This window comes from Carassius gibelio, chromosome B7, assembly GCF_023724105.1.
Source record: "Carassius gibelio isolate Cgi1373 ecotype wild population from Czech Republic chromosome B7, carGib1.2-hapl.c, whole genome shotgun sequence".
Taxonomy (NCBI): Eukaryota; Metazoa; Chordata; class Actinopteri; order Cypriniformes; family Cyprinidae; genus Carassius; species Carassius gibelio.
Genome location: NC_068402.1, coordinates 37,097,654 through 37,112,270, shown reverse-complemented (window position 1 = coordinate 37,112,270; position 14,617 = coordinate 37,097,654). Strand labels below are relative to the sequence as shown.

The window sequence follows — 14,617 nt, the reverse complement described above, 5'->3', positions numbered from 1 at the left end:
ATGTGTTGATCTTTGCGGTACGGTATCCTCGCAGTATTATATATAACTCTGCTGCCCTGAACAACAGAACCGGACGCTGCGTAGCTGTACCACACTGTTGTGTTTTCTTGCTGTCAAGAGAAAACTAAACAAAATGGTTCTGGTTTTACAGTATGTTTGTCAGGACGCACGCTTACATAGAGGAGCTTGAAGTGCCTTCTGGTGCCAGATGTCTTTATTCAAGAATACTTGCTCGCAAATACCTTTTTTGGTCTACCTGATGGATTCATAAATGTTTTCATTAACATTGTTGACTGTTGCAGTGACACTTTGCAGATATAGAAGTAAACCTTTATACACATTTGGTTGTGAAGGTGTAGTGATATATTAATTTCTCATGTCATTACAGAGATCAAGTCTTCGTGGCCAGAAACAGACTTTCCCAGACGCAGGGTCCTGCAGTATGGCGTCGAAAATCAAACCCTTGACACTCCAAGAGCAGGTAGGGAACAAATGTTTTATAATGTTTGCATTGCAGAAAATTTTATGTTGTGATTTTTTACTGTTTTGTGGTGATTTATACTAAAAGTGAGAGTAATTATTTGTTTTGCCAAAAGGAAACTGCTTGAAAGATATATAACATTTACACAGTCAATATATCTGTGTGTGTTTGTAGCTCTATGATACTATGGTTGCATGGAATATATTCCCTAAACCTCTCTTGTAATGAAGTCTGCTTCACTGTACTGAAGTGTGCACTTATCATAAAAAACACTAAATGTCTAAAAATCTAAACATCCTTAAACACAAGGTATATTTGCCTGAGATGGAAATGTAAACTTAGTTCGAATGAGTTTATTCTTAAAACAAGAACAAATATATGTTTGAAAACTTTTTTTTCTGGGCCCTTTTAGATGTTTAATTTCAGTTAAATCAATAAACTAGATGTATTTTAATCGATTTCATTCTTAACAAGACTTTTTATCTGATGCCACTTTATCAAGTAAATGTGTAACAATTTTAAAATAATCACTATTTTGTGTTTACTCATATTCCTTAATTTTTTTAATTGGTCTTAAAAAGGTTTTAAAAGTCTTGATTTTATCTTGATAAAACCTGCATAAAGCTGTTAATGAAATAAAAGTCCACTTAAGTGACAAAAGAGAGAATATTTCATGACTGTTACTTAACACACTTAAGTACATGTTTTAAAACTTTATAAAATGACAAATTAAAAGTTTTATATTTAAACTATATTAAAAAAAATTTAAAGAATTTTGTGTAGTGCTTTAAAGAAGTACATTAAGTCAATATATAAAGACAATAGAAGTAATCATGAAATTAAATAAAAAAATACTTAAGTGGGTCAAAAATCTCTTAAAGTCTAAGGTAAAATTTCAGCTGATTGCATTTAATATATATATATATATTTTTGAACTTTTTTACATTTTTGTTTAATTGCAATTAACACTCAGTTAAGTGTCAAAAACATTACACTACATTTAAACTTAAGTATATTCTTTTAAAATACATTATTTCCTTAAAAAGTACTCTTTTAAAATGGTGTTAAAGTGTCCTTCTTTTTCACAAGAGTCTGCCTGACCTTCTGAAAGCAAAGTTCTGTCTGAAGAGGCCTCGTGTTACTGAGATGTATGAATTACTGTTGCAAAACAGAAAACAGAAAAAAGGACGTATAAAAGGGACGGAAGAGAAAACATACACTGTCCAGAGATAAACAGACGTCAGGAACAGACTCTCTACTGCCTCATCTGGAAAGCACTTGATCTCAGACAAATGCCTCTGTTGTTATTATTGTAGTTCTGTTGCAGTTTGTGTATTATGCAGAGATTAATATGATTAAGACCTGAATACATTAGTTTCTCCACATTACTAAAGTCCCGTACGCATACATACAAAAACATTATTCAACCTGATTCTACTGAATGTGCACTTGTAGTTTACTTCAAATCTTAAAAGTATATGTTCACAAAAGTTAACTTAACTTTTTTAAATCAAGTATATGATTTAGGTGTGTATGTGTGCATGTGTTCACATAGCAAGTAGAAGAAAACTTAAAAAATAACTAATCATTTTTTTAAGTTTTAATTAATTATTTGGAACAAAATAATTTGTTTTTATAATAATTGTTTTTATACATTGTGTTATAATATTGAAATACAAGCAAGTTATCATTGCGGTTAAAGGTTAAATCATGTTTAATTTGCCATGTCTCACTTTTGTGAGTATGAGAATATAACAGGTAACTCATAAATTGAAAAAGCGCTAGCAAAAATGTTAATGAGTGCTCTCAGTGTCAGATCTGCAGTTGGATGAAATGCTACTCTCATAATCTCCAGTATTTTGCTTGTCTAAGAGCTGAGCAATATACGTTTTATAGGTACAGTTCCTTAAACTTCTCCTCCGTAATTAGAGGGGATTATGTAATAAATCTGAGATTGATTTCTTTTTTCTGTCTCTCCCGTCCTCGCCATTGTTTTTGTTCCTTACAAAACGACGAGACGTCAGACCTCGTCTTCAGATGAGAATCCATTGAGGTTTGTGTTGCCTGGCAACTGAATGCTAAAGAGAGAGAGAGAGAGAGAGAGAGAGAGAAAGGGGGGGAAGAAATAAATAATCTGAAGGAAAGGGAAGATGCTATTTTTCAACATGTCAGTAATAATTGCACATGATGCGTTGGCCAAATATTTTGTGTATATTTCAGAAGGAGTGAGTGGGTCGAAAATCCCTCACAGACAAGCACAAGCACTAAAAACAGATAATGCTGCATCATTTCACTGTGTGGTAATCAGACCTGGAGTGTAATCTCTTCTGACGTGATGCATTGAGGTCACATGATGGCACAAGCAGAAGTAACTGCTTTCAGTTGGATATCATTTGCCCAGTATTTAAGGAAAGTGACCCTAATAAGCCCATGGACCAAATAAATCCTCTTGTTGGTTAGAAATATATAAATAAAAGAAATGTTTAATAGAAAATATAAAAAAGACAGAAGTATTAGAGAGATTTCAAAGTAATGCATATGTTTGTTACTGTCATTTTACCTTTATTTGGAGCCAATCAAATGTTGCGATCTTGAGTTATTTGTTATAATGTGTAATTACTGTCTGGCTGAAGTCACATCCAAAACCAATCTTTTTTTTTTTTTACAAACCAGTGTGTGTGTGTGTGTGTGTGTGTGTGTGTGTAAAGTATACTGTATATGTACTGTAAACATGAAAGTGTGTGTGTGTGTGTGTGTGTGTGTGTGTGTGTGTGTGTGTGTGTGTGTGTGTGTGTGTTTATAGTGGACACAACGTAACACTTTTTGACTTTCTCCATTTGTGTAAATCCACATTGGGTTCAGAATATAATTTTTTATCCACAGTAATTTCACACTTGTCTACTACAAATCTGTCACTTTGTTTCATAATTACAGTTTATACATTTTTCTTTATTTACCTTTAAAAATTTAGAAGTGACAATATGCTCTGTTGGTTGGGTACATTGTAACATCTGAGGGGTACGTTGTTACATGACAGCTTAAAATGTTATTTTAATATATAGTATATATTTTTTTATATATAAAAAATTATGGTATTTTTTAAGAATTGAAAATAATCTGATTTTGGAGTTTGACAATGAAACCATTGCAACAATAAATGAGCCAAAATGCTTTACATGTCTTGAAATAATAATATCTAAACATTAAAGGGGGGGTGAAATGTTCGTTTTCACTCAATCTCCTGTTAATCTTGAGTACCTATAGAGTAGTACTGCATCCTTCATAACTCCAAAAAGTATTTAGTTTTATTATATTCATAAGAGAAAGATAGTCCGTACCAATTTTTCCCGGAAAAACACGAGCGGCTGGAGGCGTGACATGTGGGCGGAGCTAAAGAATCACAAGCGCCAGTAGGATTTTGCGTTGAGAGCATTTGGAAGCTGTGACATTACCGTGAGGGAAAAACCATCATCCAAAACAAACCATGGCTTACAGTCAGATTCAGCCGTTTATTTATGATCCAGAATCAGATCCAGAGGCTGAAATTTAACAAGAGCAGCAGCAGCAATGACGTCTCTATGTGGTATGTATTGAAACTGTATATATTTGCTTAGCGGTTTTGGAAAATGATTAAGTTCCACTTTGTCATCTTTTTTTTTTTTTTTTTTTTAAGCTGTACATGTGGAAAGTGCAGTTTGATATTTGAAGTCTGTTGTGCTCTCAGTGCTCCGCTATACACTCTAAAAAACGCTGGGTTGTTTTTTCAACCAAATTGCTGGGTTGAGGCCGTTGTATAGGACTTTGGGATGTTTTAACCCAAGTTTGGGTTGAAAATAACTATCTTTTTTAACCCAGCGGGGGTGGGTTGAGGACGCGGACGTGAAGGAGAGCACGCACGTCACGTCAAAATCGTACGTCTCTCCAGTGCGAGCAGCCGCCATTTTCTCAGCGTGATAGAAGCGAGAAGCCAGTGAAAGACTATGGTAAGTAACGTTAAATATTCAAAATGTAAAGTTATCTTTTATTGTTTACCCGGTTGTATGAAAGGCGGAAGGTTTTATGAAAGGCGGAAACAAAGGAGCTTAACGTTATATCTAACGTTATATAAAAAAAAAAAACGGACGCGGTTTTCGCCTCGGACACGGAGGTCTTAACTGCCTCATGTAACGTTACTGAACGGAGGATGTACTTTTAATATAACGTCTGTGAATGTAATTTGTCATATTTACATAAGATTTTACATTATCTGTTCTCTTTGAGGCGTTAACAGACGGTTATGGTCACGGTTACGCTCATGTGAATTTGTCTTTTTTTTTTCGCGGTTAAACTGAATGTATGTTTGTCTCCTAAAGGAAACGGCATTGTGTAGTAAAGACTAGCATAATTATTTTGAGGCTGTTGAAGTGGTAACTGTTAAAAGTATGTTTTACATGCAATATTTCAGACTTGTCCAGCTCCTGTCTTCATTGTCCTCGCGCTGAGAGTTAAAGACACAGAAGCTGTTTGTGTGAGGAGTCACAGACCTGTGTGAGGATGAGGAGGAGGTGTTCTTCTGAAGAGAGGGACAGACGGGTTAAGGAGAGTAAACTTCAGAATAACATCAAGTTATCTTTATTTTTACTAAGACTAAAATAATGTGTGTGTTTTTTTTAGATGTTGAAATCCAGAGACAAGATAACTTCATTCTTTTGAGACTGATGTAAGTTAAATTATTATTATTATTTTTTTTTTAGAAAATTTATGTTTCTGTTGTGTCCTGCCTGTTAACTTCACATTTTGATGCAAAAACAGTGTGATTTTATATATGTATGTATGTATATGTTAATATTTTATTGAAACCATTGATGTCCCTCTTTGCAGAACTCAAACTAACTGGAGTTAAGGACACAGAAGTCTGCTTGTGTGAAGAGGAGGTTTTCTCAGCTTCTTCTGAAGAGAGGGAAAGATCGTTTAAGGCAAGTAAACTTCATAATTTCATGTTATCAGTTGTTGTTTTTTTACTAAGAGTAAAATAATGTTTGTTTTTTGTTTTTGTAGATGTTAAAAGCAAGAGACATGGGAGATCATCATTCCCTTGAGATTTTATGTAAGTTATTTTTAGAAAATAAATTTTTCTGTTGTCTCCTGCCAGTTTACTTCACATTTTGATGCAACAACAGTGTGATTACGTGCTCATTTCATTAAGACCATTGATGTCTGTGTTTTTCATTGCAGAAATCAAACCAAGTTTGGAGTTGTCTGATTTGGAGAGTCATTATTCTTGGTCTGCGCTCTTAGAGGTAAAGTTCACACAAAAAATCATTTACTTGCCCTCAAGTCATTCCAAACCTATAAGACTTTTGTCTGTCTTTACAACATAAATTAATATATTTTTAGTTTTCTCATAATATTTGTTAATCCATTTATAGTTTAGATAATCAGTATTTTCAAGCTTCATAAATATAGAGTTATTGTAGAAGTAAATTCTGATTTTTATATATGAATACATCTTAAATTATATGATAGCAAACATGTATGTTCAAAATAAAATACTGGTCTCCCAGACCAGCAATGGAGGACACAAAAAGAGAATATTAAATATATTCATATGTGTTACGAACCTCCAGTGAAGGGTCCAGAGGAGAAGGTTTTCAACCATAATAATTATAATAAAACCACTTCGGGTTGAAAAAACAAAGGAAACTGATCTTCTGTATATATGGTGTTTTATTTTACCCATTGAATTAACCCAAATACATAATAGATACCAAGAACTACAACGATGGAAAGAAAGAGCATACACATTACTCTTTACCACCCTCTCTCCACCGAGAGAGTAAACCCCCAACACGAGGATCAAACGCTACTGCAGGAACTCCACGAACGCCCCTTCAGTATCACCCAGCTCTAGGAAGCTGTATCCAGCTAGATGTCTGCTCTCCATCCACTCCACTCACTTCTGCCGGTTCTCTTCCCTTTATACCAGCTCTCGCCCTCCTGCTGATGGCCAACAGGTGTTCCTCTAATTGATTACCAACTAAAAGACAGGTGTGCACACAGAACCTGTGAAAGACAAAAGAAACAGCAGTACATCTAGACAGACAGACACAAACACACACACCTGACCTAAGGGACGTAACAATATGTTTTCCAAAAAATGAACAGAGTTTGTATGAGTCTGGAAAAACATGGGGAGAGTAAATTATAAACATTTTAATTATTTGGTGAACTAACGGTTTGAATAGCAGCCCTCCATGTACATGAATATTGTGAGGTATGTGAATGTCATGTCTGTTTTAATGTTTCAGTAAAGAAGCTTTCTGAAAGCAATATTTATTCAAACAATATCGCATGTCCTCACACTAGTGCTGCCATTATAGACTTCATGAGAGCTGTGATAGACAGACATTAAACAACCGCACAAAGTGTTGAAACTTTAAAACCGATTATTTACCTATCCTTACGGATGTGAATACACCTCTACCTGAAAATGGATAGTTTAATTAAATGTTTAATTTTTTCAAATTTGTTTCTCTTAGGCCACTGATGAAGAGCAGGCGGTGACTGGGATGAATGCTGGTCAGAGAGGAGAATATTCTTTCCCCTAAACTGATGCAGCGGTGGTTTTAAAGGAGGACGCTGCCCTGGATGATGTAGATGTCACATGCTGTGCTGATGGGGTTTCTTCATGATTACATCAGTTATGCTAAAGAGATCATGAAAATTGACCGTGATGCATGATCTGTATTCATGGACTATGAAACAAACTGTAAGTGTATAATTTGTTAAAAAAAAAAAAGTTAAATGCTTTTTCTGTGTTGTTTAGTAGAAAAGTTTACACTCTGTCATTCATACACCTGCTCACATTCTTTCACACACACACATGCGTCTGTAAAGGTTATAATATCAAAGTTAATGTTGTGATTTATTTGTGTACTGTCATGCCAGAATAGTTGGAAAAAAAACTAACTAATTGTAAATTTATTGTATGTGTTTTCGTATATTTTTATACAATATATACAATTGAACAAAGCCCAATTTGATCTTAAGTTATATTCATCAAATGTTCAATGCTTTGTTTATGAACTCTGTAGCTGTTAATGCCATCCTTTTCTGCATTTCTTCTAACATGTTACTTTTTGACTTTTCTCTTGTTTTTAATAAATATTTTCCTTTTGGTAATTATTATTTGTGTAAAAGTGATATTTAAAATGAACAACATTTGTAGGTTTAATGCCTAGCTCAATTTGGGTTAATTTTAACGTAGAAATGCATTGTTTCCCCACATGGCTGCACTCTGCGAGTTTATTTTCTGCCAGCAGGAGGCGCTAAGAGCAGGAGAGGTAGGTTTCTCCGGTAACGGCTGCAGAGCAGCGCTGAGCTCACAAACGCTGCCTTATCAAGCACATGCGAAATGATATCGAACATTTTCTAAATACAGTAGTTTTCCTTCTGAAATACAGTGATAAAAAAAACACCCGCTCTTTTTTTAAACCCTGCAATATAGTCATTTTAAACCATAAAAAAGGCAACCCAGCTGGCTGGGTTAAATATGATAACCCAACTGGTTGGGTTAAAACAACCCAGCGCTGGGTTCGTCCCTTTTTGACCCAGCGCTGGGTTGTCAAAATAACCCAAATTGGGTTGTTTTCAACCCAGCAGTTTTTAGAGTGTACGGGAGCGCGCTCTTCCGGCAGAAGTGCCTCAGGACCCATATAAGGAAATTCCACTCCATCTAACGTCACACAGAGCCATACTCGAAAAAAACTTTCCGAAACTTGACAAACCGGAAGTAGTATTTTTGGAACAGAAATACTCCTTCAAACGTACAACTTTATTTTTGAAACTTTGTCCATGTTTAGCATGGGAATCCAACTCTTTAACAGTGTAAAAAACTCAGTATGCATGAAATAGCATTTCACCCCCCCTTTAAACATTGACTATCAGTCTTTTTTTTTTTAATTAAAATTCACTCAACTAAATAGTATAAAATAAAGCATAAGAATAGCATAGTTTTATAATGGTATGCCACCAAAACAGAATTAAAAATAAAACAATCAAGATGAAATTGAGGTGCAGACTTTAAACTTGAATTCAAGAGGTTTAACAAAAATATAAAATGCTAAGGAAATACATTTTCTTTTTTATACACAGCTCCCCCTTTCAGGGGCTCAAATGTAATTGAACAAATAAATATAATGTTCATTTTTTATATTCTGTAGAGAATCCTTTGCAGGCGATGACTGCCTTAAATCTGGACTTCATGGACATCAGCAGAGGTTTCCTTCTTTGTGATGCTTCACTGGAGCTGACTTTAGTTCTTGTTTGTCTGTAGTTTTGTCTTCAGCAGTGAAATGCGACTCAATCAAGTTGAGATCGGGAGATTGACTCACCCACTGCAGAATATTCCACTTTTGTACCTTTAAAAAATCCTGGGTTTGCTTTTGCTGTATGTTTTGGGTCATCGTCTATTGTACTATGAAGCACTGCCCAGTCAACTTTGCTGCATTTGACTGAAACTGGGCAGAGAGTATAACCCTAAATCGGTCACTTGTTCTGCCATCTGATTGACAAACTGATTTTCTATTTTTGTTGGAGTCGAACGCCGTCTCATATGTGCGTCTGCCTCTCAGAACCCCAAGACGTCCCCCCTAGGAGAGGGAGAAGGAGTATTTTTAGCAGCTGCCCTTCTGTGTTGCTTGTCATCTCTTTGGTCCCTCCTTTTTTTCCATATTTCCTAAATCAAGTCCATGGGAAAGATATATCCTCCACCCAGTTTCTCACTTTCGCTCCGTTGCCATTGGCTTCAGTTATTCACTTCCCTAGGGAAGACGTCATCATAGTACCTCCCTCTCTGAGGCAGCGCGTCAGGACGTTCGTCAGAGCAGCACTTGTTTGCTTCTGCGCAGAGTCGAAGGAGATGTGATGGTACTTTAGTCAAACACAACTGAGAACTTCAACTTGTCTTTTCCAAAAATATCTTAATAATTAACAAAAAAAGAAGGAAAAGAATTAAACAGCTTTAAGAAACAGCTATTAAATTAATGTGGATGGTAGCAATGTCATCAATCAATCAATCAATCACCTTTATTTATATAGTGCTTTAAACAAAATACATTGCGCCAAAGCACTGAACAACATTCATTTGGAAAACAGTGTCTCAATAATGCAAAATGATAGTTAAAGGCAGTTCATCATTGAATTCATTGATGTCATCTCTGTTCAGTTGAAATAGTGTCTGTTTTAATTTGCAATCAAGTCAACGATATCGCTGTAGATGAAGTGACCCCAACTAAGCAAGCCAGAGGCGACAGCGGCAAGGAACCGAAACTCCATCGGTGACAGAATGGAGAAAAAAACCTTGGGAGAAACCAGGCTCAGTTGGGGGTCAGTTCTCCTCTGATGAGACGAAACCAGTAGTTCAATTCCAGGCTGCAGCAAAATCAGATTGTGCAGAAGAATCATCTGTTTCCTGTGGTCTTGTCCTGGTGCTCCTCTGAGACAAGGTCTTTACAGGGGATCTGTATCTGGGGATCTAGTTGTCCTGGTCTCCGCTGTCTTTCAGGGCAGTAGAGGTCCTTTCTAGGTGCTGATCCACCATCTGGTCTGGATACGTACTGGATCCGGGTGACTGCAGTGACCCTCTGATCTGGACACAGACTGGATCTGGTGGCTACAGTGACCTCGGAACAAGAGAGAAACAGACTAATATTAGCGTAGATGCCATTCTTCTAATGATGTAGCAAGTACATGGGGTGTTATGTGAAGTGTTCCGGTTCCAGTTTACCTAATTAATGCAGCCTAAAAATCCTTTAACGGATTTGGATTTTAAAAGCATATTAGTATGTTATGTGTATGCCAGGTTAAAGAGATGGGTCTTTAATCTAGATTTAAACTGCAAGAGTGTGTCTGCCATCTGTCATCTCATCAGCTTTATTTTCACATAAAAACTAACAATAATGATGTATTTCTGTGTGTGCCTCTGTTTGTGTGTATGTTTTCATATGAGCGTTCATATGACTGCTAGAAATATAATTGAGTTCTGTCGTCATTAAAGTTCATATTATTCTGTGTTCCTATATGCCACTAGCCCACCACACATTCAGCTAAAGTCCAGCAGGCACAATTGTTTCTGATGATGCCATGTCGAAACTGTGTGGTGTTTTCCCTTTAGCAATTCATGAGTTCCCTGAGGACATCTTCACCAAAGAGCAGCGCAAGAGAGGAGCTGTACTGCTGCACGTGCTCTGTGTGAGTGACACTCCATCCATCCATCTATCTATCAATCCATCCATCCATCCATCCATCCATCCATCCATCTATCCATCCATCCATCTATCAATCCATCCATCTATCCATCCATCTATCCATCTATCAATCCATCCATCTATCTATCCATTCAGAATCCAGAAGGTTTAAAGCGTATTTGGTCTTTTACTTGCGCTTCTGAATTTATCAGGATTTATCAGCTCCGTTTTCAATCGGACTCCAATTTCACGTGATCATTAAATTTGGCCAATATTCTATCAAAAGCTGATCACAGCTATCGATTATTTATTAATTTAGATATTTGAGTTTTCTGGAAATCCCATACTTTCAATTGTTCGTTCATTAGGTAGCAGGCGTCGCATATGAATTACACTCAGCTGATAGTGAATCCACTTACACTACATGCTCATAACAAAAATGTATTTTCCCCTATAACCACGAGAGCAGGAGGATGGGTGAAGGAACCAAAGAGTGTTTGGCTTCACAAAGAGATCAAAGCCCTTTGTTTTGTGGAATGGCATTTGCATTGTGAGAGTTCCTGAGTGTTTGGCTTTTTTTAAATTCCTTTCACATCCATCCATTCGTCCGTCCTCTTGTTGCAGGCCGTCTATATGTTCTACGCGCTGGCTATCGTTTGTGATGATTATTTTGTCCCATCGCTGGAGAAGATCTCAGAGGTGAGTGAAGCCGCCCGTCAGACATTTCAGCACAATACTTCTGCTATCCTTCAGAAAATGAAGTGATGACCGCCATGTTTCCCTGCTTCATGGGTCAGAACTGACGCTATGTGTGATGAACGCTGGCTAAAGTGTTAATTAACATGTCATGGCTGACAGGGGAGTTTCCTCCTGGGAAAATAATTCCCTTTGTTCACATATACACACATTAGGTCTGTTAACTTAATAAATTAGTTATGAAAACAGTGTGACTGAAATATTTTACAGTTTTTATCAATTGCTTTGGTTCAATTCTCAATTTTCCTTTTTTTTTTTTAACAATAAGTTCAGATCTCTGAACAATTAGCTTCTTGTTCACATTAGATTGGAATTTCTTATTGATTTCAGGAAATTTCAAATGCTTTGGCACATGTGTGCAAACAGTAAGTACAATTGTCTGCAGTTTGCATAACAACTATTTGCATATGGCTTGTTAATCAAAACTGATGAGGCGATTCTCACTTGAACTGTCAAATCTCTTCACAACCTTTTAATCATTTTTCACCAGGTAAGCCATCACATTCAAAATGATCCATTCAGTTATGAAAAATTGGTATACACACATGTATTTTACAAAAATATCTGACATTGACATTGTTTGTAATGTCTGCTAAATTGGCAAATGAACTCTAATTGCGATACGATTTGAATCAACCATTTAACCAATCAAGTTTGGGAGCACATATGTGTAGATATAATACATACAATCCTGAATTACAGTAACATGTTTGTGGAAGACCAATTGGAAGACGTGAATACGTGGTGGTGGTGTTAGAGGAAGACATAATAAAGGAAGAGGTGGAAAGAGAAGAGTCCCGAGTCTCTGATGAAATCAGAGCCACACTTGTGGATCACGTCATAAATCATAGTTTACAGTTTTTCTCAGTCACTTTGGTGCATTTCTCAAATCAAAATGAAATTCTCAAAACTACTTGTACAACCTCCACATCATCTAGTCAAAAAACAGTTTCTCATTGTTTTGAAAAGGATGTGATTGCTTTTGTACATTCATGCAATTGATTATGCACATTTATCTGTGGTTTCCTACATTATCAGTTGCTCATGTCATGTTGCTCAAAATATATTATACAGTTTTCTGTGCAATAGTCTTACCACTCAAAACATAGTCTTTAGTTCATCGTATAAGTCATTAAATGCAAAATGGTTAATCTAGTTGTCATAAACTGACAAGCACACTTTTTATTTTTATTTTTACACATTATTACTAGACTTTTTGGCAATTTGGCATGACTTGTGCAAGTGAATCTTTACTAATGAAGAGATTGTAGATGATAAACCAATGATAAACCATTTCTCTGAAATAGCTCAAAGGTTCATCTCATGAATCTTTAGTTGAAAAGTTTATACTGTATAGACAGAGGACAACACAAGAGTTACACATTCTGAAAATTTAATTATTTTCATCTTTGTGCCCTTTTTCCTTTATATATATATATTAAACCTACATTTCCATGTTTGACTATCATGGTGAAAAAACAAATAAATATTTTGACCAGTGTGACAAAAATACTTAATATTTTGGTGGCCTTGGCCAAATTACTGACATGATAACTAGGTTTTGAAGCATGAATGAAATGTTTTGGGTGAGTAACTACATTTCACAGACATGCAATGAAGTTCTGAAGTTCCAGCAAACAGTTGTGACATTTGCACTCACAGTTTAGAGAACATCAAGACTTTCAAAAAATGTGCCAAAGCATTTGAGAAAAACTGTAATGAAGTTAACGCACTGGCCCTGTTCCAAAATCCATAAATGCATTTAAGCATATAATTCGAGATACTGGTGCAAAAATGTCCCTGTATGAGGTTTGTCTCATATATATATAGCAACACAGCTGTGTTTAATTTCTGAATAAATCCACATTTTGAACAAATCATTTGAGCCAATGATTCAAAGGTCTATTCAGAAAGCCTTTTACTTTATTCCTGAATGAATCAGCTGTTTGAACAAATCAAATTAAGACATTTACCGCAACCTGCTGGCAGATTTAGTTTCTTTAGATTATCATTTCATAAATAAATAAATAAAAATATTAAAAGGATAGTTACAGGATAAAAGGATAGTTAGTTACACGACAAAAGATTGTTAATAAAACGTGGTTGAAAAAGTACTTTAAAAGTAAAATTCTTTTTTTAAAGTGTACTTAAATGCATAAAGAAATATACTGTAGTCATGAATGTGTTTCTCTTTAAATTATATTTTATTTCATTAATATATTATCTGCAAGTGGAGTTTCTGAAAAGTGTTCTGTAATGGTTTTTCTTTTTCACAAGGGAAGATTAGTTGAGGTATATGGCATTTGTAAGACAAAGGGGACCATTTTATTGGTTGCAGATTATTGCTAGTGCTCATGATTAATCATTTATATGATGCTCTTGATCAGAACCTGCAGCTGAGTGAAGATGTGGCCGGGGCAACTTTCATGGCTGCAGGAAGTTCAGCTCCAGAATTATTTACTTCCTTAATTGGTAAGTTCACTTTTGCACAATTTTTCACTTGGTATAATAAAATAAGTGAATAAATTAAATATGCATATACTACAGTACATCTTAAGTAAGCCTGTAATGTACAATCTCAGATAAAGGTACAAAAGCTCTCATTGGGGTGTTACCTTTTCAAAAGGTACGTTTGTCCCTACCGGGTTTATTTTGTACCTTAAAGGTATATATTAGTACTTAAAGTGTGCATATTAGAACCTAATAGGTACAAACACAATTCCAAAAAAGTTGGGACACTCTACAAATTGTGAGTAAAAAAGGGAATGGAATAATTTACAAATCTCATGAATATTTTATTTACAATAGAAAAACAGATAACATATCAAATGTTGAAAGTGATACATTTTTAAATGTCATGCCAAATATTGGCTCATTTTGGATTTCATGAGAGCTACACATTCCAAAAAAGTTTTGACAGGTAGCGATAAGAGGCCGGAAAAGTTAAATGTGCATATAAGCAACAGCTGGAGAACCAATTTGTCACTTATTAGGTCAACTGGCAACATGACTGGGTATAAAAAGTGCCTCTCAGTGTGACAGTGTCTCTCAGAAGTCAAGATGGGCAGAGGATCACCAATTCCCCAATGCTGCGGCGAGAAATACTGAAGCAATATCAGAAAGGAGTTTCTCAGAGAAATATTTCAAAGAGTTT

General features: G+C 35.6%; 1 protein-coding gene and 2 long non-coding RNA genes across 3 annotated transcripts in view; all 3 read left to right on the top strand.

Annotated features, from left to right (window-relative positions):
• The window catches only part of LOC127961018 (sodium/potassium/calcium exchanger 3-like), a 28,995-nt gene that overhangs the window by 3,408 nt on the left and 10,970 nt on the right, over positions 1–14,617 (top strand). Inside the window, exons 2-5 of the mRNA XM_052559942.1 lie at positions 389–481; positions 10,635–10,711; positions 11,332–11,406; positions 13,851–13,935. Of these exons, the coding sequence (XP_052415902.1) occupies positions 389–481; positions 10,635–10,711; positions 11,332–11,406; positions 13,851–13,935 (330 nt within the window). The remainder of the gene's footprint in view (positions 1–388; positions 482–10,634; positions 10,712–11,331; positions 11,407–13,850; positions 13,936–14,617) is intronic.
• On the top strand, positions 4,274–5,436 carry LOC127961021 (uncharacterized). The gene is made up of 3 exons (XR_008154369.1): positions 4,274–4,464; positions 4,926–5,180; positions 5,342–5,436. It is a non-coding gene; the product is annotated as an uncharacterized LOC127961021 (long non-coding RNA).
• On the top strand, positions 5,430–7,585 carry LOC127961019 (uncharacterized). The gene is made up of 3 exons (XR_008154368.1): positions 5,430–5,567; positions 5,696–5,760; positions 7,000–7,585. It is a non-coding gene; the product is annotated as an uncharacterized LOC127961019 (long non-coding RNA).